General features: G+C 53.5%; 1 protein-coding gene across 3 annotated transcripts; it reads left to right on the plus strand.

Annotated features, from left to right (window-relative positions):
- The first annotated feature begins 8,956 nt into the window (after nucleotides 1-8,956).
- On the plus strand, nucleotides 8,957-19,094 carry GNPDA2 (glucosamine-6-phosphate deaminase 2). 3 transcript variants are annotated; one of them, XM_038769134.1, is made up of 7 exons: nucleotides 8,957-9,008; nucleotides 11,938-12,099; nucleotides 13,262-13,363; nucleotides 15,557-15,739; nucleotides 17,145-17,329; nucleotides 17,521-17,695; nucleotides 18,158-19,094. In XM_038769134.1, the coding sequence occupies exons 2-7, from the start codon at nucleotides 11,976-11,978 to the stop codon at nucleotides 18,217-18,219; spliced, it is 831 nt and encodes a 276-aa protein (XP_038625062.1). In that variant the 5' UTR covers nucleotides 8,957-9,008; nucleotides 11,938-11,975; the 3' UTR covers nucleotides 18,220-19,094. The 3 variants fall into 3 exon arrangements, with proteins under 3 accessions (XP_038625062.1, XP_038625061.1, XP_038625063.1); XM_038769133.1 differs by lacking the exon at nucleotides 8,957-9,008 and adding an exon at nucleotides 9,025-9,147; XM_038769135.1 differs by lacking the exon at nucleotides 8,957-9,008 and having other exon boundaries at nucleotides 11,988-12,073.
- Nucleotides 19,095-19,441: the final 347 nt, after the last annotated feature.

Raw genomic sequence — 19,441 nt, forward strand, 5'->3', positions numbered from 1 at the left:
TCCGGTACTCCTGGAAAGGCAAGAGACTCAGCGTGCACGGCTGGGCCCTAGAGCTAACTGCCACTCCGCTCACTTGGCACTGGGGAAGCAGCATGCGACCTAGTGGCAGGAGCCTGAGCCTGCCAGTCACCAGACCTGCATTCTAATCCCCGCTCTTCCACTTAACTACTGGGTGACCTTAGGCAAGTCACTTAAATTACTTGGGTCACAGTTTTCTCATCTGTAAACTAGGGATTAAAAACCTGCCCTCCCTCCTCTTCAGACAGTGAGCCCTTTGTGGGACAGAGATTGTATCTGTTCTGATTGCCTTATATTTTTCTCAATGCTTAGTATGGTGCTGGGCAAGCGATAAGTGCTTATCAAACACAATTATTATTTTTATTAATAGCAAGGTGCCCTGTACACGGTGGGTGTCCAGTACAGTGCACTGAAGACAGGAGGCACTCAGTTCAGTGCTTCACATGCAATAGGCACCCTGAAAGGTGTTGTGCATGCCACAGGCGTGAAGTAAATGAATACTAATAACGATGACCATGATGGTGATGATAAGGACGACGATGACAAAGACGATGAGAGCGATGGCGGGAGTGATGAGAACGATGATGACAATGATGACAGCAATGATAGGAGTGGTAATGATGACGATGATGACAGCAATGATGGGTCCGCGGCTGCCGCTCTGTTAGTGTGGGCAGTTTGGGGCCACTGGTTGCTAGGGACCATGGGGACCCTGAGGTCCAAGCAGCAGCGAGATACAGAGTTAGGGAACCGCCGGCCACCCGCACGGAGGGCAAAGGGACTCCCTTCCAGAAGGGTTGTTCTCCCCGGCCATTCATGGCTCTGGTCTCTGGCTGGGCCTGATGAACATGTGTGTGTGTGCATGTGTATGTGTGTACATATGTGCATGTGCACGGGTGGCAAATGAGCTCCTTCTGGAGGGGAGCAGCCCCATCTCCCACTCCTTCCAGTGGGCTCCCCTCACTGGCTAAGCCTGATCCAAACCCTGACCTCTGGCCCCTACAGAGCACACGATCACCCTCCAGATGACCCTGCCTCAGGCACTGGTGCAGGTCCAGGGGCCCCGTGGGCCACCTCGAGGTGCCTCAGCTTTGCCAAGCTCGTTCCCAAGCTCAGTCGATTAGTGGACAACAGGCAATGGGCAGCAGGCAACAGGCAGTAGGCAACGGACAGCGGGCAGGGATTTGAGCCGCTTTTTCCTCACCCCCTCAAGGGAAGATAGTGATTGGATCTGACCACTATTCTTAGATCAAAGCAATTAAAGTGTTACTAGCTCTTTAATTTGTCTGACCAACTCTTAGTGCTGCTGACTATTTAGTCTAAAACTGTACACCCTGGAAGCACAAGAGAGATTTTCTGTGGCTCCTGGAGTCTAATTGCAACACACACACACACACACACACACACACACACACACACACACACACACACACATGCACAGTTGTTGTACAAGCATTTATTGAGTGTCACTGGGTGCAATGCACCTCTCAGCTACCTTCAACACCATTGACCACCTTTTTCTCCTGGGTACATTATCCAACCTTGGTTACCTGACACTGTCCTCTCCTGGTTCTCCTCCTATCTCTCTGGCTACTCATTCTCAGTCTCTTTTGCAGGCTCCTCCTCTGCCTCCCGTCCCCTAACTGTGGGAGTCCTTCAAGGCTCAGTTCTGAGCCCCCTTCTATTCTCCATCTACACCCACTCCCTGGGAGAACTAATTTTGCTCCCATGGCTTCAGCTACCAACTGTATATGGATGATTCCCAAATCGACACCTCCAGCACTGATCTCTCTCCTTCTCTGCAGTCTCACATATCCTCCCGCCTTCAGAACATCTCTTCTTGGATGTCCCGCCAACATCTCAAACTTAAACATATCCAAAACAGAACTCCTTATCTTCCCACCCAAACACTGCCCTCCCCCTGACTTTCTCATTACTGTAGACACCACCACCATCCTCCCTTGTCTCAGAAGCTTATAACCCTGGTGTTATCCTTGACTCATCCCTCTTATTCAACCCACATATTCAATCTGTCACCAAATCCTGTTGGTTCAACTTCATTTGTTGTTGTTGTCTAATGCTTCATAGCATCACTAAAATCCACCCTTTGCTCTCCATACAAACTGCCACCACATTAATCCACTTACCCTATCCTGCCCTGATTGCTGCATGAACCTCCTCACTGGCCTCCTTGCCTCTTGTTTCTCCCCACTCCAGCCCATTCTTCACTCTCTACTGGCCTGGATCATTTTTCTACGAAAAACTTCAGTCCATGTTTCCCCACTTTTCAGGAACCTCCAGTGGTTGCCCATCCACCTCTGCATCAAACAGAAACTCCTCACCATTGGCTTTAAATCACTCAAGCTCCTTGCCCCCTCCTACTTTACCTCTCTGCTTGCCTACTACAATCCATCTCACCTGTCTCACTGCCGATCTCTTGCCCATGTCCTGCCTCTGGCCTGGAATGCCTTCCCACTTCATATCTGACAGACAATTACTCTCCCCACCTTCAAAGCCTTACTGAAGGCACATCACCTCCAAGAGGCCTTCCCTGACTAAACCTTCATTTCCTCTTTTCCCACTCCCTTCCACGTTGCCCTGATTTCTCTCTTTATGCACCACTCTCTCAGCCCCAAAGCACTTATGTGCATGCCCATAATATATTTATTTATATTATATTTATATTTATATTGCCCTCTAGACTGTAAGCTCACTGTGAGCAGGGAATGTGTCTACCAACGTTGTTATATTGTACTCCCCTAAGCATTTTGTACAGTGCTCTGCACACAGTAAACAATCAATAAATATAATAGATTGATTGATTATTAAGTGCTTGGGAAGGACAAAATAAGCAAGTGGCACATTCCCTGCCCATGAGGAGCTTCCATGCTAATGTGGGAGACACACACACACACACACACACACACACACACACACACACACACACACATTCACATATGTCCAGTATAATCTTTTTCCCCCAGCCAACTCCCACACAAAATGCTTTAAGTCTCTGACGATTTATTTGTTCCTTTTTCCTACAGCGATTCTTAAGGTGCTTGTTTAGTTGGGAAAGATAGAATAGTGGCTGTGTCCTAGTCTGGGAAGAAGAGAAAGTTCTCTCATGTGTGAATCTGGCGGCCTGCGTGTGTCAATGTTCACAGCCCTGGAGGGCTTGCAGATCTCCTGGGATCACATGACTTGCTGGGTAAGTGGCATTTCTCCCCAGGCCATTCTGGATCCCTTGGATCCCAATTGTCTTCTTTTGGACTGTGTGGCCTTCCCCTTTTCCTAGCACACAGTGCAGTGACTTGGAGGGCAGAGGACTTGGAGAGTCACCAGTGGCTCTCCAGGATGGGTGGGGGCGGGTTTCTTCCCTGCCCAAGACTCCGGCAGGGCCGGGATTACAACCTAAGGTTCCCAGGTCCCAGCTCCTGAAGCCAGCTCTTTCCACTATTGGGAAAACTGAGAGTGTGTGAGTGAAAGTTTTTAACGTGTGATTGCGGTCCCGGTGTGAGATTACCAGGACTGAAATGAGTTTAGGGCTAGCCACTGGTAGTTTTTTGGGAATTTGATGCCTCTGCTCTGGGCCTCTGAATGGATTTGTTAAATAAAAAAGTGAACTCAATAGAACAAGTTTCAAACCTCTTCCCCATTTTGTTGCCATTTTTGCACCAGCCTTTCTGTTCCCAGGACAAACATGGAATCCAAGGGGATGCCCACCCTTCTACCCTACTTCTACTCCCTTTCTCTTTCCCTCCCTCATCTTTCCCTCCCTTCCTCCCTCCCTCTAGAGTGCTGCACCGGGGCACCTGCTTTGGGCAGAGGGCTGAACTGGGTGCTTTCCGGGTTCCAAAGCCTGTCCCGGGCACTTACTGTGTGCAAGGCACTATACAGGATGCCTGCTATAGGCAGAGAAAGTTCCTTTCTTGTGGGCTGCCAGCCCCCAGAGAAGACCCCCTGCCCCCAAACCCCTGCTTACAGGCACATCCCCGAAGCTCTGACACCAAGACCCCCCCGACCCTCCTGCTCCCCACCCAGAGTTTGGGATAGGTGATTTCCCTGGGAGAAGCAGAGGCTCCACCTGGACAGTCCAGCCTGGACCACCCCACCCGGACCAGCCCTCCCTCCACATGGGCACTGGTGAGTGTGGCGCTCTGGGCCCAGACAGTTTGTGGTGGGTCCAAGGCACCGTTTCCCGGGCTGGCAAATGCCCCCACAGCTCGAGGGGAGGGGACGTGGCCTCCGAGAGCCCGGGCCTCCCAGCGGGCCTTGGCCCCGTCCAAGCCCGACCAGGGGGCTGAGGGACCTACCGCTCTGCGGCTGCCTGGGGTAAAGCTGGCCCCCACAGGGCCTCTTAGCTGCTTCCCTGCTGACCAGGCCTGCCTGGGGTCTATCCTCCCCACGAAGTCCAGGGCCATTCTGTCCTCTCAGACTGGACTGGTCTCAGTCCAACCCCTGGTCTCTCCCCAAAGTTGCTCACCCCCTTTTTCTCCCCAGCCCCCGCCAGGGCCCCCATGGCGACCAGGAGGGGAAACCCTGTTGGAGACTGGGGTGGATTCTGTTCTGCCAACTTTAGGATTCTTAAGGCCCTCTGGGTGCACACTGCTGTGCTGAACACTGGAGATAATAATAATGATGATGACCGTGTTGATTAAGCACTTAGTATTGCCAAGCACTCTCCTCAGCCAAAGGAGCTGGTTCTGGGGGGTGGTAATCAGACCATCAGACCACACACAGTCCTTACCCCAATTGGGGCTCACAGTCTAAGAGGCAGGCAGGTCAGTGATCAGATCCCCATTTTATAGATGAGGAAGTGGAGTCCCAGAGGGGCCTGGTGACTTTCCCAAGGTCACACAACGGGTCAGGCGAAGAGCAGGGATTAGAACCTAGGTCTTCTGACTCCCAGATCTGTGCTCTTTCCATGAGGTAACACTATCTACCATGTGCTGTGTGCTGTGCTGGGTACCTGGGGTGCCTGGTGCTGTATTCGGCATCTGCTGTTTGCAGAGCACTGTACTGGACCCCCTTAAGCTTTTGTCTGCTTTCCTGGGCTCCTCGACGGGCCCTGCTTTCCGGGGCAAGTGTCAGATGGTCAAAGGGAGGAAGCAGGAGGCCAGTGCTAGGTTTGAATTGTAAATCCTGGATCTGTGGGGTCCGAATTAATGAGCTTTGCCAAGTTGGAGCCCGGGGATGATGGAGGGACTTTTCATGCCCATCAGTTTGTGGCCCTGTAAATGATCATGCCACCCCAAGGCGTTTCTCCCGCTGAGTGATTTGAACCCGATCTGATCCACAGATATCAGGTACACAGTGCTCTGCAACATCCTGACCTCCCAGCTGGGGACATGGGAGTGTCCAGAGAGAATCTCTGCTTCCGGAATTCCCCTCTTGTCTGAATCCTGGCTGGGCCTTCTGCTATTGGCGAGATCTGGAGACTCCAGGATGGGGACTCCCTCGGTGGGCATCCAAGGTGATGGCTTCCTCTTCCACCGTTCCTCTAGACTGTAAGTTCATTGTGGGCAGGGAGCGTGTCCACCAACTCTGTTATATCGCACTCTCCTGAGCGCTTCGTATAGTGCCTTGCACACAGTAAGCACTCAGTAAATATGATTGATTGATTGATTAGGAAGGAAGCTCCCAGCTACAGAAAGGTGGGGTGAGAGAGGGGAAGGGGAGGGGAGGGACGGGGTGGCAGGAGACGCAGGCAAAGATTGTTCCCTCTGGCCAGCAACTGGCCGGGGATCTTGCACACTCAGAATGGTGTGGGGGACCCCCAGGATCTAGAGCCTGGGACTACTGCCCTGATGGCCCTCCCAGAAGTCCTCCAGGACCTAGTCCACCCCACCTACTCTCCTCAGCCCTACCTGGGGCCCAGTGATGCTGAGTCCAGGCTCTGGGCCCACCCCACTGAGAGAGAAAAGGCATTTTCTGTCCTTTCCAGGGCTATAAGCATCCAATAAACTGACACCCCACATGGAAGAAGACAGGCCCTTATTAAAGCTCTCTGCCTAAATTACCTCATTACTCAATGCTTATGAGGTGCACAAAGAAGTCTGAATTTCTTTATTGCAATCAGAATAAACAAGATAGAGTGCTAATTACTCCACAGGGTCACTTGGCTACTAAGGGCTGCATTGGTTGGTAATCAGGGAGGACAATTTAGCCTCTGTGCTGAGCATATTGGTTTAAGCATTTGCCTAAGTAGGGGAAGCTTGTGATGTACCGAATTCAATATGGCGAAATGTAGAGGTCTTTTCGAGTCTCCCCCAAGAGGTTTTGAATGCAGAATTATTACTTCCTTTAAGAGTGGATAAATGTGGCATAGAATGACTCAAAAAGGCTGAACAAAAGCATAGAGGCATAGATACCGATTGACCCCATCCTGGGCCAGTACCTCAGCCCACCCACCCAGCCAGCCAGCCTGCAGCATTGTCCTCGGGTGCCCAGTACAGTGTTTGGCCCACACTATGTGCCCGAGTCACTTCTCTGTACAGAGTAGGGGCCCAGCACAGTACTCCGCATGCAATAGGACCCAGGACTGTGCTCTGCCCACAATACATGCTCAGTAAAATTCTCTGCACACATTAGACCATCAGTAGAGTGTTTTGCATACAGAAGGCATCCAGTACAGTGCTCTGTACATATTGCTGTGGCTTTTAGACCCACAAGCCAGTCTCCGAACAAATCCTCATACCCTCTGTCCTGTCAGTAGCAAAGCATCACATTTCAGAGTCAAATTCAGAATCTCAAATCCAAAATAGTTCGTTCGGACTGTAAACCACATCCTGTTTCCTCTTGAGCAAGTGGGTTCCATTCCACTGCTCTGAATACTTCTATATCTATCTTCCCCATTAGACTGGAAGTTCCTCGTGGACAGGGAACACATCTTGGGCTTCTGTTGTTCTTCCCAGTAATTTGGCTCAATGCATTACATTTAGTAGGTGCCCATTAAATGTGATTACTATCATTAGCTCATTATGGGGAGGGAAATCGTCTGCTAATTCTGTTGTATTGTACTCTCCCTAGCATTTAAGTACAGTGCCCTGCACATAGTAAGCACTCAATAAATACCATTGATTGACTGATTATTAATAATAGTGGTAATTATTGAACATATCTATGTGCCAAGATATTCATTCATTCATTCATTCATTCAATCGTATTTATTGAGCACTTACTGTGTGCAGAGCACTGTACTAAGTGCTTGGGAAGTACAAGTTGGCAACATATAGAGACGGTCCCTACCCAACAGTGGGCTCACAGTCTAGAAGGGGGAGACAGAGAACAAAACAAAACATATTAACAAAATAGAATAAATATGTACAAATAAAATAAATAAATAGAGTAATAAATAAATACATAGAGTAATAAGATATGTCCTGAGCATTGGGTTAGAGACACCATAATCAGTGCTCCGCACACGGTAAGCGCTCAATAAAGTACGATTGAATGAATGAACGAGACAGACTTGGGGGGGGGGGGGGATAATGGGGCTCGCTGGGTGTTGCTGGGAGAGAGGAGGGGGAGTCACTGTACTTTACAAGCGCTTAGTACAGTGCTCCGCACACGGTAAGCGCTCAGTAAAGTACGATTGAATGAATGAACGAGACAGACTTGGGGGGGGGGATAATGGGGCTCGCTGGGTGTTGCTGGGAGAGAGGAGGGGGAGTCACTGTACTTTACAAGCGCTTAGTACAGTGCTCCGCACACGGTAAGCGCTCAGTAAAGTACGATTGAATGAATGAACGAGACAGACTTGGCGGGCGGGGATGGGGGGGGATAATGGGGCTCGCTGGGTGTTGCTGGGAGAGAGGAAGGGCAGTCACTGTACTTTCCAAGCGCTTAGTACAGTGCTCCGCACACGGTAAGCGCTCAGTAAAGTACGATTGAATGAATGAACGAGACAGACTTGGCGGGCGGGGGGGGGGCGGATAATGGGGCTCGCTGGGGGTTGCTGGGAGAGAGGAAGGGCAGTCACCGTACTTTCCAAGCGCTTAGTACAGTGCTCCGCACACGGTAAGCGCTCAATAAAGTACGATTGAATGAATGAACGAGACAGACTTGGCGGGCGGGCGGGGGGGGGGGGGATGATGGGGCTCGCTGGGTGTTGCTGGGAGAGAGGAAGGGCAGTCACTGTACTTTCCAAGCGCTTAGTACAGTGCTCCGCACACGGTAAGCGCTCAGTAAAGTACGATTGAATGAATGAACGAGACGGACTTGGGGGGAGAGGGATAATGGGGCTCGCTGGGGGTTGCTGGGAGACAGGAAGGGGAGTCACCGGGGGAGTTGGAGTGAGAGCGGGGATCCGGGCTGAGCCTGGAATGCCCTCCCTCTGCCCATCCGCCAAGCTCGCTCTCCTCCTCCCTTCAAGGCCCTACTGAGAGCTCACCTCCTCCAGGAGGCCTTCCCACACTCAGCCCCTTCCCTCCTCTCCCCCTCGACCCCCTCTCCACCCCCCATCTTACCTCCTTCCCTTCCCCGCAGCACCTGTATATATGTTTGTACATATTTATTACTCTGTTTTACCTGTTCATATCTATTCTATTTATTTTATTTTGTCAGCATGTTTGGTTTTGTTCTCTGTCTCCCCCTCCTAGACTGCGAGCCCACCGTTGGGTAGGGACCGTCTCTCTATGTTGCCAACTTGTACTTCCCAAGCGCTTAGTCCAGTGCTCTGCACATAGTAAGCGCTCAGTAAAGACGATTGATGATGATGATGTCTCCCCCTTCTAGACTGCGAGCCCACTGTTGGGTAGGGACCGTCTCTATGTGTGGCCAGCTTGGACTTCCCAAGCGCTTAGTCCGGTGCTCTGCACACAGTAAGCGCTCAGTAAATTTGATTGATTGAGACGGGAGAGGCGGCCCCCACTGCGGCCGAGGTGGGGAGAGGAGTCCCCCCCGCTCCCTCCTCCTCCCCGGGGCCCCGCCCCTGGGAGTCGAGCACCCGGTGGCTGCGGGACGCGGAGAAGACGCAGGCGCGGTTGGAGGTAGGAGGCCGTGGCCGCTGTCACCGGTCCCGCTTCGGGCCCCTTCCCCGCCGCCCGTCGCCGCGTCCCGCGTCCCCTCGGTCCGTCCGTCGGGCCCCGAGACCCTCCCGCTCCGCCCCGCTCCAGCCCCGCCGCGGCGGTGAGTCCCCGGGGCGCAGGGCGGCGGGGAGCCGGGCCCGAGCCCCACCCTACGGGCCCGGGACGGGGGACCCCCTCCGCTTCGCCCTCCTTTGCCTCCCTTTCCCCCCTCTCCATCAGTCATCATCATCAATCGTATCGAATGAGCGCTTACTATGTGCAGAGCACTGGACTGAGCGCTTGGGAAGTACAAATTGGCAACATAGAGAGACAGTCCCTCTTTATCATTATTTTTGTTGAACGCTTACAGGGTATCAACTTCTGTTCTAAGCGTTGAGGTAGGACTTTATATGGTATTTATTAAGCGCTTACTATAATAATAATAATAATAATAATAGTGGCATTTATTAAGCGCTTACTATGTGCGCAGCCCTGTTCTAAGCGCCGGGGAGGTTACAAGGTGATCAGGTTGCCCCTCGTGAGGCTCACGGTCTTCATCCCCATTTGACAGAGGAGGGAACTTAGGCTCAGAGAAGTTAAGTGACTTGCCCAAGGTCACGCAGCAGACATGTGGTGGAGTCGGGGATTCGAACCCATGACCTCTGACTCCAAAGCCCCTGCTCTTTGTGCCAGGCACTGGACTAAACGCTGGGGGGCATACAAGTTAATCATGTTGGACGCAGTCCGTGCCTTGCATGAGACTCACGGTCTAAATCCCCATTTTACAGTTGAGGAAACAGGCAACAGAGAAGTTAAGTGGTTTGCCTAAGGCTACATGGCAAGTTGATGGTAGAGCAGAATTAGAATCCAGCTCCTCTGACTCCCAGGGCCATGCTCTTTCCACCAGGCCATGTTCCTCCCCCTCCTCTGCCTGTCCACTCCTGCCTCACATGTTCCCCCCTACACACATATGCATGTACACACACACGCACACACACACACACACACACACACACTCCGCCTGTCCACTCCTGCCTCACATGTTCCCCCAAACACACATATGCATATACATGCACATACACAAACACACACACACACCATCCTCATCAACTCCCCTGCCTCCCTGGTGTCCGACGAGCCCCGGCTTGGCCTCATCTGTCCCAAATATTTCCCTGTCCGCAGACAAGTAATTAATCATATTTTTTGAGTGCTTGATGATGATGATGGCATTTATTAAGCGCTTACCATGTGCAAAGCACTGTTCTAAACGCTGGGGAGGTTACAAGGTGATCAGGTTGTCCCACAGGGGGCTCAGCCTTAATCCCCATTTTACAGATGAGGGAACTGAGGCCCAGAGAAGTGAAGTGATTTGCCTAAAGTCACACAGCTGACAGGTGGCGGAGCTGGGATTTGAACCCATGACCTCTGACTCCAAAGCCCATGCTCTTTCCACTGAGCCACACTGTATACAGAGCACTGTACTAAGCATTTGAGAGAGTACATTATAACAGAGTTGATAGACATGTTCCATGCCCACAAGGAGCTTACAGTCCAGAGGGGGAGGCAGGCAGTAATATAAATAAATTATGGATGTACACAGAAGTGCTGTGGGACTGAGAGGTAAATAAAGTGTGCGGATTTGGCTACAAATCCAAGTGCAAGGGTGATGCAGAAGGGGGTGGGAGAAGAGGATATGAAGACTTAGTAGGGGAAGGCCTCTTGGAGGAGATGTGCTTTCAGTAAGTCTTTGAAGAAGGGGAGAATGATTGTCTGATGGATATGGAAAAGGAGGGTGTTCCAGGCGAGAGGTCGGCAGCGGGATAGAAGTGATGGAGATAAAGTGACTAGGTTGACATTAGAGGAGCAAAGTGTGTGGTCTGGGTTGTAGTAGGAAAGCGGTGAGGTAAGGTGGGAGGGGCAGGGGCAAGGTGACTGAGTACTTTAAAGCTAATGGAAAGGAGTTTCTGTTTAATGCAGAGGTGGATGGGTAACACCCATCGGAGGTTCTTCGGAAGTGGGGAAACGTGGACCGAACGTTCTTCAGCAAGCCAGATAACTAACATGTCTTAACCTCCTCTCTGCCCATGTCCAGTCACATTTGAGGCATGAGGCAGCTCAGTAGGCACTGCCACCCAACCACACCTTGTCCAGTCCAGGATTTTGTCCCTGAAAGTCACCACAACGCGTAGAGGGCACCCATCCTCATGGTCAGGGATGGACCATTCAACACCCCGGACTCTTCCCCCAGGGACTCAGCCTGGACCATCCAGAACATGGCTTTTCCCCCACCATCCCTGACTCTCCCCCAGTGACCCAGCACAGACCCTCCAACGCCCCGGCTTTCCCCTCTCCATCCTTGACTCTCTCCCAGTGACCCAGGCTGGACCATCCAGGACCCCTGAGTCTGCCTTCTCCATCCCTGACTCCCCTCCAGTGGCCCAGCATCGGCCCCTCGCCTGTGGGTCTACAGAGCTCTGTATTTTCCCAGCCCAGTTTGGTCCTGGAGTTTGCTTTTCAATTTCCACCTTTAGCCATTTTGTTTCACACAGAAAGTATCACATATGTCAGGTGCTCAGGGACCGATGGTGGGTGCCGACGAAGGGCCTGCGGCCCATTGAAAGGGGGAAGGCGGCAGCAGGCCTGCTTGATAGGGGCCCCTCCTCTACCAGGCCTTTCTCGTTCAGGGCCCGGGAGAGCTGTGAGTCTTAGTGCAGAAGTGTTTCCCAGGCGAGGTCCTGAAGGGCCATGTGGGGTGTTAGGGGAGGCTTCTGAATGGCAGGTGTGAATGTGGAAGTTGGATCTATAGGGGGTTGCGCTCCAGCACCTGGTTCCATGCCATGGCCAGCCTCATGTCTGGCATTCCCAGAATGCCCGCCACTCAGCCCGGCTGCCTCTCCGTGGCTCCTTGCAGGTCGGCCTTTGGTGTCTGGATCGCCCCCACGCCCCACCATGAGACTGGTGATCCTGGATAACTATGAGCTGGCCAGCGAGTGGGCCGCCAAGTACATCTGCAACCGCATAGTGCAGTTCAAGCCTGGACCGGACAGGTACTTCACGCTGGGGCTGCCCACAGGTGAGGCAGGGTCTCTAAGGGGTGGGCAAGTCTGGGGTCCATCTGCTGCTGGAATGGTGTTCTCCCCCCGGGTGCCGGCGGCAGTGGTCATGGCAGCTTTGGAGCACCACCGGATAGAGGGCTTGGGGAAGTGGCCGGTGTCGGAGGGTGGCCCTGAGTCCGGGCAGCACCTCCTTACATCACTCCTTCCTCCCATAGCCTGGGGGTTCGCCTCTCCTGGTCCCTCCCCTTCTTTTCAGGGGTCTTGGTGTTGAGTCTCTTCTAAACCAGGGGGTTACAGGGAGGGGTGGCCCCCTGGCCCCTCTGCTCCATCCTGTCGCTCTTACTTCATCATCATCATCATCAATCATATTTATTGAGCGCTTACTGTGTGCAGAGCACTGTACTAAGCGCTTGGGAAGTACAAGTTGGCAACATATAGAGACAGTCCCTACCCAATAGTGGGTTCACAGTCTAAAAGAGTGGGCTCACAGTCTAAAAGAATCAAGTCTTACTGGATTCTGAGAAAATAGAGTGTTGAGTGAAAGACTACTAGAGGAAGTCTAGTTCCCCAGTCAGAATGGGGGTCAGTGGACCCCCGGGACAATATTAGTGGAAAGCAAAGCACAAGAGAACTGCAAAACTGGCCTCTGAGATAACCATGTGAAGCCAAGTAGACAGGCCCAGTTCCTGGAAGTGGGAAGCCCTCCCACTCAGAATCGCAACAATGGGAGATGACGGGAAACCCGGCAATCTCATCTCAAGAGGGGAGCCCTCCCTCTCAGTACTGCAGCAGTTTGGGGAGGAGAGGAAACCCGGCAGCCTTATCTCACAATGAGAGACCCACAGAAAATGGTGGCAGAAGCCAAAGTGTGTTAAAAGCAGTATGCTATAATGGCGCAGCTGTACATGAGTTGAGAGCGGTGCCCAGGGCGCAGGGACCATGCCAGTTAGTGTCCACCAGGAATGCCCACTGTAGAGTCAGCTGGACCATGTCTGGCCAAACAAAGAGCCGGGGCTGGGTTAGGGATTGGGTGTTAACCACGTGAAGTATGCCCTATAAGCACGGGGAGATTGAAGGGGATTCATGGAAACTGTGCTCCCAAGAATGGACCAAACCAGTGGCTGGCAGCGGGAGCAAATCCCGGAATGAGCCCCAGAAACCCATCTTACTTCATTCCAGGGAGCACACCGCTGGGATGCTACAAAAAGCTCATTGAGTACCACAAGATGGGAGTCCTGTCCTTCAGATACGTCAAGACCTTTAATATGGACGAGTACGTGGGTAAGTCCTGGCCACTCCCGGTGCATGCTGGGAGTATCCATGATAATAATAATAATGATGATGGCATTTATTAAGCGCTTACTATGTGCAAATCACTGTTCTAAGCGCTGGGGAGGTTACAATCAATCAATTGTATTTATTGAGCGCTTACTATGTGCAGAGCACTGTACTAAGCGCTTGGGAAGTACAAGCTGGCAACATATAGAGACAGTCCCTACCCAACAGTGGGCTCACAGTCTAGAAGGGGGAGACAGAGAACAAAACCAAACATACTAACAAAATAAAATAAATAGAATAGATAGGTACAAGTAAAATAAATAAATAGAGTAATAAATATGTACAAACATATATACATATATACAGGTGCTGTGGGGAAGGGAAGGAGGTAAGATGCGGGGGGGATGGAGAGGGGGACGAGGGGGAGAGGAAGGAGGGGGCTCAGTCTGGGAAGGCCTCCCAGAGGAGGCGAGCTCCCAGCAGGGCCCTGAAGGGAGGAAGAGAGCTAGCTTGGCGGATGGGCAGAGGGATTGGGGGCATTCCAGGCCCTGGGGAGGACGTGGGCTGCGGGGTCGATGGCGGGACAGGAAGGTTGAGTAGGCGCGAATGAGGTTGTCGTTTAAGGTGATCAGGTTGTCCCACGGGGGGCTCACAATCTTAATCCCCATTTTACAGATGAGGTAACAGGCATAGAGAAGTGAAGTGATTTGCCCAAAGTCACACAGCTGACAGTTGGCAGAGCCAGGATTCGAACCCATGAACTCTGACTCCAAAGCCCGGGCTCTTTCCACTGAGCCACGCTGCTTCCCTAGCCAGACCCCAGCCCCGACTCTTCGCTCCTCCCAAGTAACCCTCCCAACTGAATCTGGCTGCCAACTCCCCTCTCTGCCCTGTCGCTCCCTCCTTTTCCCTCCCTGGAGTCCCTGATGAGTCGGCATCCCTCTCCTCCTGCAAACCCCCTTCTCCAGGAGGCCCTCCCTGATTGGCTTCTACCACAGCATTCACAGCATTCCCTCAGCCATCTGGGTTTCTGTCTGTTTTCTGATCACTGTCTTTGCCATTATTGGTTTCTGTGCCCCTCTCCCACCTATTGAAGGTGAAGGAGTTTCTGTCCACCTGCTTCCAACCCCCCTGGAGCGGGCATAGGGTCTCTTACAGACAAACCCCTAGGTTCCCTGGAGTTCTGTCCTAGGAGAATGGGGTTCTGGGATGGGGAATATTTTCCCGCAAACTGACCAGTTACTAACTAGGATGCATTCCAGAACCTTTAGAAAAGTAGTAGGACGTGCTACCTACTGCAACTATTGCTTAGTCTGTTAGGGTAATTCTACTGCAAACTCGAAAAAGAAATCTACTCCACATATTAAAACATGAGGCCACAAGCACGGGATTAGAAGTTAGGAGATCCAGGTCTGAGGCCCAGCTTTGCCGTTGGCCTGCTGCATGTTGCTGCCTGCACTTCTCTGAGTGACTTTGGCAAGTCACTCCTCATCTGTAAAATGGGGATAAGAAAGATTGGGAGCCCCTTGTGGGAGAAGGACTGTGTCCAGTTGGGTATACCAGTGCTTACCCCAGAGTAAGCCCTTTAAAATGCCAAAATTGTTGTCATTATTAGTATTATCATGGTAAACTCACCTTTAGACTGTAAGTTTGTTATGGGCAGGGAATGTGCTTATTGTTATATTGTAGTCTCCCAATCGCTTAGTAGAGTGCTCTTCACACACTAAGCCCTTAATAAATACAGTTGAATGAACCAAATGGTGAGGTTCAAGGTGCAAACTGGAACCCAAACATGAGCCCTCAGTGGTTGACCCCAAGCTGGCTGGTGTCATTCATTCATTCAGTCAGTCGCATTTATTGAGCGCTTACTGTGTGCAGAGCACTGTACTAAGCGCTTGGGAAGTACAAGTTGGCAACATACAGAAATGGTCCCTACCCAACAGCGGGCTCACAGTCTAGCCCCCTGGTGCCCCTGATGCGCTCCTGGGCTTGGATGGGGATGGAGCCTAGTACATGGGTGGCACTGTTCAGGGCAGAGACTTGATCCCTGCCCTCCGGCCACCTCCGCACTGGAGGCTTGCGGGCTCCCTTCCCTGTGGCATTCCTGGCTAAAGACCGGGGATGTAGGGAGGCAGCGGGAAGGGGGAAGCTGGGTCGCTGGGACAGGACCCGGGCGCTGACCTCTGCCCATCCCAGGCCTGCCGAGGAGCCACCCTGAGAGCTACCACTCGTACATGTGGAACAACTTCTTTAAGCACATCGACATGGAGCCCAGCCATGCCCACATCCTGGACGGGAACGCCCCCGACCCGCAGGCCGAATGTGACGCCTTTGAGAGGAAGATCCAGGAGGCCGGGGGGATCGACCTCTTCGTGGGAGGTGAGTGGGTGGTCTTGCCGCGGGGCCCGCAGCGGGTGAGGGCCAGTGAGGTCGGGGTCGGCTTGGTCTCCCACTTCTCTTTTCCAAACGCCCCGGCCCCGACCTCTTGGGATAACGACCCGAATGAGAGGCGGCATGCTTTCTGTCTGCTGACCCTAATGGAAAGAGTAGCAGACCTGGGAGTCAGAGCACCCAGGTTCTCGTGTTGGCCACTTTCCTGCCGGTGACTCTGGGCCTCAGTTTTATCATCTGTATAACGGGGATTCAGCACCTGCTCTCCCACCCCTTTGGGCTGTGAGCCCCGTGTGGGACATGGACTGTGTCTGTCCCGATTATATTGTATCTTCCCCCCAGCCCCCAGAACGTGCTTGGCATGGAGTAAATGTTTAACAAATATCACAAGTATTTTATTATTATAATAACCCGATGGTTCAGTGGCTCAGGACCTGACTCTAAGCTCACTGTGGGGCCGGTGCTGGAAAAAGTTGCTTCACCTTTCAAATCTGAATTAGAGCTTGTCAGCCACATCACCTCCCACCCCTCCGATACGGGTCAGCCCTGCCGCTCATCCAGCCCAGGCCTCTATTCCAGTGCCTTGCCAGGCACCAGCCTCTGGGGAGGATCGGGTGCCGGTTACCCCCCCGAACACCCACCTTCATGGACCAACACCCCTGATTGCCCCCCTCCATCCCCGACACTTCCCATCCAGTGATCCAGCATGGACCACCAACTCACCTTAACTTCATCTGTCCATCTTTCACCTCCATCGCTGCCTCTCCTGCAGTGACCCATTCTAAAATGACGGTGTAGCCCTGAGGATTATTCTCAGAGGGAATTTCTTCCCCTACTCTTTCTCTGGCTCTTTCCTTTCAAGCAAATGCCCTCAGTTTTTGGGACCTCAGGTGGTGGATAGATTTCATTCATCTCCCACCTTTAGTAATCCAACCTATCACTGAGGTGGTCGTCTCTCCTTAATTTTGAACAGTAATTAGAGACAAGATCAATTAATCAACCAGTGGTATTATATTGAGCACCTGCTGTGTGCAGACCACTGCGTTTAGCACTTGGGATAGTCCATTGGAGCGAGTAGACGTGATCCCTGCCCTCTAAGAGCTTCTAGACAAGTGAGGAGACAGACTGGATCTTGTAAGGTATGTCCTCAAGTGCCACAAGAGGTTGTGAATACTCCGTGGCTCCTCAGAGCACGTCTGTACATAGTAAGCGCTCAATAAATACGATTGATGATGATGATGATGATGACTGCCCTGAAGCCGGGTGGAACCCCAGCATCTCGGATGGGTGGAGCGGGCTGGGGACTGGTCAGGCTTGCTGAAAATGTGTGTATGCCTCTTTGACTCTCCCTGACTCTATCTTTCCACATTTTTCTATGTCTCCGCCTGGAAAGGCATCGGGCCCGATGGCCACATTGCCTTCAACGAGCCAGGGTCTAGTTTGGTGTCACGGACGAGGCTAAAGACGTTGGCGATGGACACCATTTTGGCAAATGCCAAATATTTCGATGGAGACTTAGCGAAAGTGCCGACCATGGCCCTAACAGTCGGCGTGGGGACGGTGATGGACGCTAGGGAGGTAAATGTCTGGGACCTGGGAGCTGTAGCCGGTCGTGACCAGCTGATGGGGAGTGGGGCGGGGAGAGGAAGGATGGCTGCTTCGGCCCCCGCCGTGGGGAATGTCTGGAGCCCCACAGACCTGGAGAGTGGGTTTTGTGATTGTTGGTCACGGTCGCTCTCCCTGCTCTGCCCGGCCACGCCATCTCACAGGTGGTCATCCTGATCACGGGCGCCCACAAGGCGTTTGCGCTGTACAAGGCCATCGAGGAAGGCGTCAGCCACATGTGGACCGTGTCGGCGTTCCAGCAGCACCCCCGCACCATCTTCGTGTGCGATGAGGATGCCACGCTGGAGCTCAGGGTCAAGACGGTCAAGTACTTCAAAGGTGAGAGTGACCCGGAGCCCGGGTGCAGGGAGGGGGTGATGATCTTGGAGGTTCGATGAGGGGTCGGTTGGAGATCGGGAGGGCGTGGAGGGCGCCCTGCCTTCATGCCGCCTCAGAGCAGAGGCCGGGATGGTCGGCTGCTCCGCGGCACCGGCTACTGCCTCAGGGTCCTTTTCGGTTTGAAACAACTTGGGTGATATTTGTATTTGCACCTGGGTTTGTGTGTGTATACAGCCTTCTTACCAAGGGCCTTGGTGTAGGGTTGCCGGAGGGGCCCGGCAGAGAAGGGTGGAGGAGGAGGGGCCGGGATTGGCCCCAGACCGAGCGGCTCTCCACGCCATCGGGCTGTTGGTTTTCCGCCGGGACCCCGTGCCGGCTGTTCGCACCTTCCTAGCCGGCTTCCGGTTCCCGTCCGCTTTCCGTGGCCTCATCTGCACCTGCCTCATCTTTGTTTCCCACCAGGCCTGATGCATGTGCACAACCAGCTCGTGGACCCCCTGTGCAGCATGAAGGAGGAGAACTGAAGGGGGGAGTCCAGGAGCCCCCGTGTTCGGAGCGGGTGGAGGTCTGCCGCTCTGCCGGGCCGGTCACGGCGGGGGCGAGGGGGAGGGTGGTGTTGAGTCCGATAGCGTCTTCCTTAGGGGTCCAGTGTCTGCACGTCATCAGACATTCCACAGGCGTAGGAGGTAGCGGGACGATCCCAAGGCCGCCGAGCAGCCCACTCGCTCTATCTGTTCCCGCTACAAGCCAGCGGGCCACTCCGGGTACCGGCTTCCATAGGGGTGGGGGTGGGAGGGGCAGGCTTCTGAAAGGGCCTGTCAGAGCTCTGGGAAGAACAAGGCTGGAGGCTGGCTCTCACAGCCGTGGGAATGTGACCCCGGTTCCTAGGAACAGATTTCCCTCCCCCCTCACAAACCCCTCCTAGCTTGGGGAGCGGCTGCTCCCACCCTGATGCGTAGGCCCACTAGAGCCAGGCACCACCTGGTAGAAACAGGGGGCCTGCTCTAGGCTGGGATTGGATAGAGCAGGGAGGAGCCCCCTACCCCTTCCACACGCGTAGCGTCCATATACGCCTGGCTGCCAACCCTGAGGGTTGTGGGGTTTCCTTGACACACGGTTGCCTTAAAGCCACCCCCTCCCCGTGTTGGGCCGGCCCCGTCCCTTCCGATCACCCGTCTCCCTGGGTGGCTTGAAGAGAAGACAGTGCCTAGAAAGTCTCTCCCGTTGGGAAGTGGTGTTTCCCGTGCATGGCCTTATGCGATGTCTGCTGCTGCAGCACTTCGAACCTGCATGCTTGTTGTCTCGGTGCCCGGGAGCCGGGGGATCGGCCAGGGGCCGAATCCTAGTTCTGTACGGGGGAAGTGTTGAACGTCCAATAAAGGTGGCAAAGAGGCAAGTGGCGGCTGTGTGTCCGTGACGTGGCTCATGGATGTGTGGAGCAGGGCTGGCTGTGGGGACTCATTGGGTGACTCTGGCCTCAAGCAGGGGTGCAGCGTTTTCTGCTGGCCAGGGCCCTGTCTGGATGGGGTACTGAGGTAGCGGGCCGTCCCAGGGCTGGTCTTTCCCCATCCTGTTCGTGGCAGACTGAGTGCGGCAGGACAGGAGACTGCTCGTGTTGCTGAGTGGGCCTTGAGGAAGGATGAGTGCCTGCCCTCCCCTGAGCCCAGGAACGGTGACCTGGGGCAGGGAAACAGCCACGAGCTGGGCCCAGTGACGAGCCCAGCTGGAAAACCCAGTGGCTGGCCA

The sequence above is a fragment of the Tachyglossus aculeatus genome, chromosome X5 (genome assembly GCF_015852505.1).
Source record: "Tachyglossus aculeatus isolate mTacAcu1 chromosome X5, mTacAcu1.pri, whole genome shotgun sequence".
In the NCBI taxonomy this organism is placed as follows: domain Eukaryota; kingdom Metazoa; phylum Chordata; class Mammalia; order Monotremata; family Tachyglossidae; genus Tachyglossus; species Tachyglossus aculeatus.

Excerpts from the sequence above, each read along its gene's own strand:
- GNPDA2 (XM_038769134.1), top strand. The coding sequence starts at position 11,976 with ATGAGACTGGTGATCCTGGATAACTATGAGCTGGCCAGCGAGTGGGCC. Across the intron at positions 13,364-15,556 it reads TAATATGGACGAGTACGTGG|GCCTGCCGAGGAGCCACCCT; the intron begins GTAAGTCCTGGC and ends TGCCCATCCCAG. Across the intron at positions 17,330-17,520 it reads CGGTGATGGACGCTAGGGAG|GTGGTCATCCTGATCACGGG; the intron begins GTAAATGTCTGG and ends GCCATCTCACAG.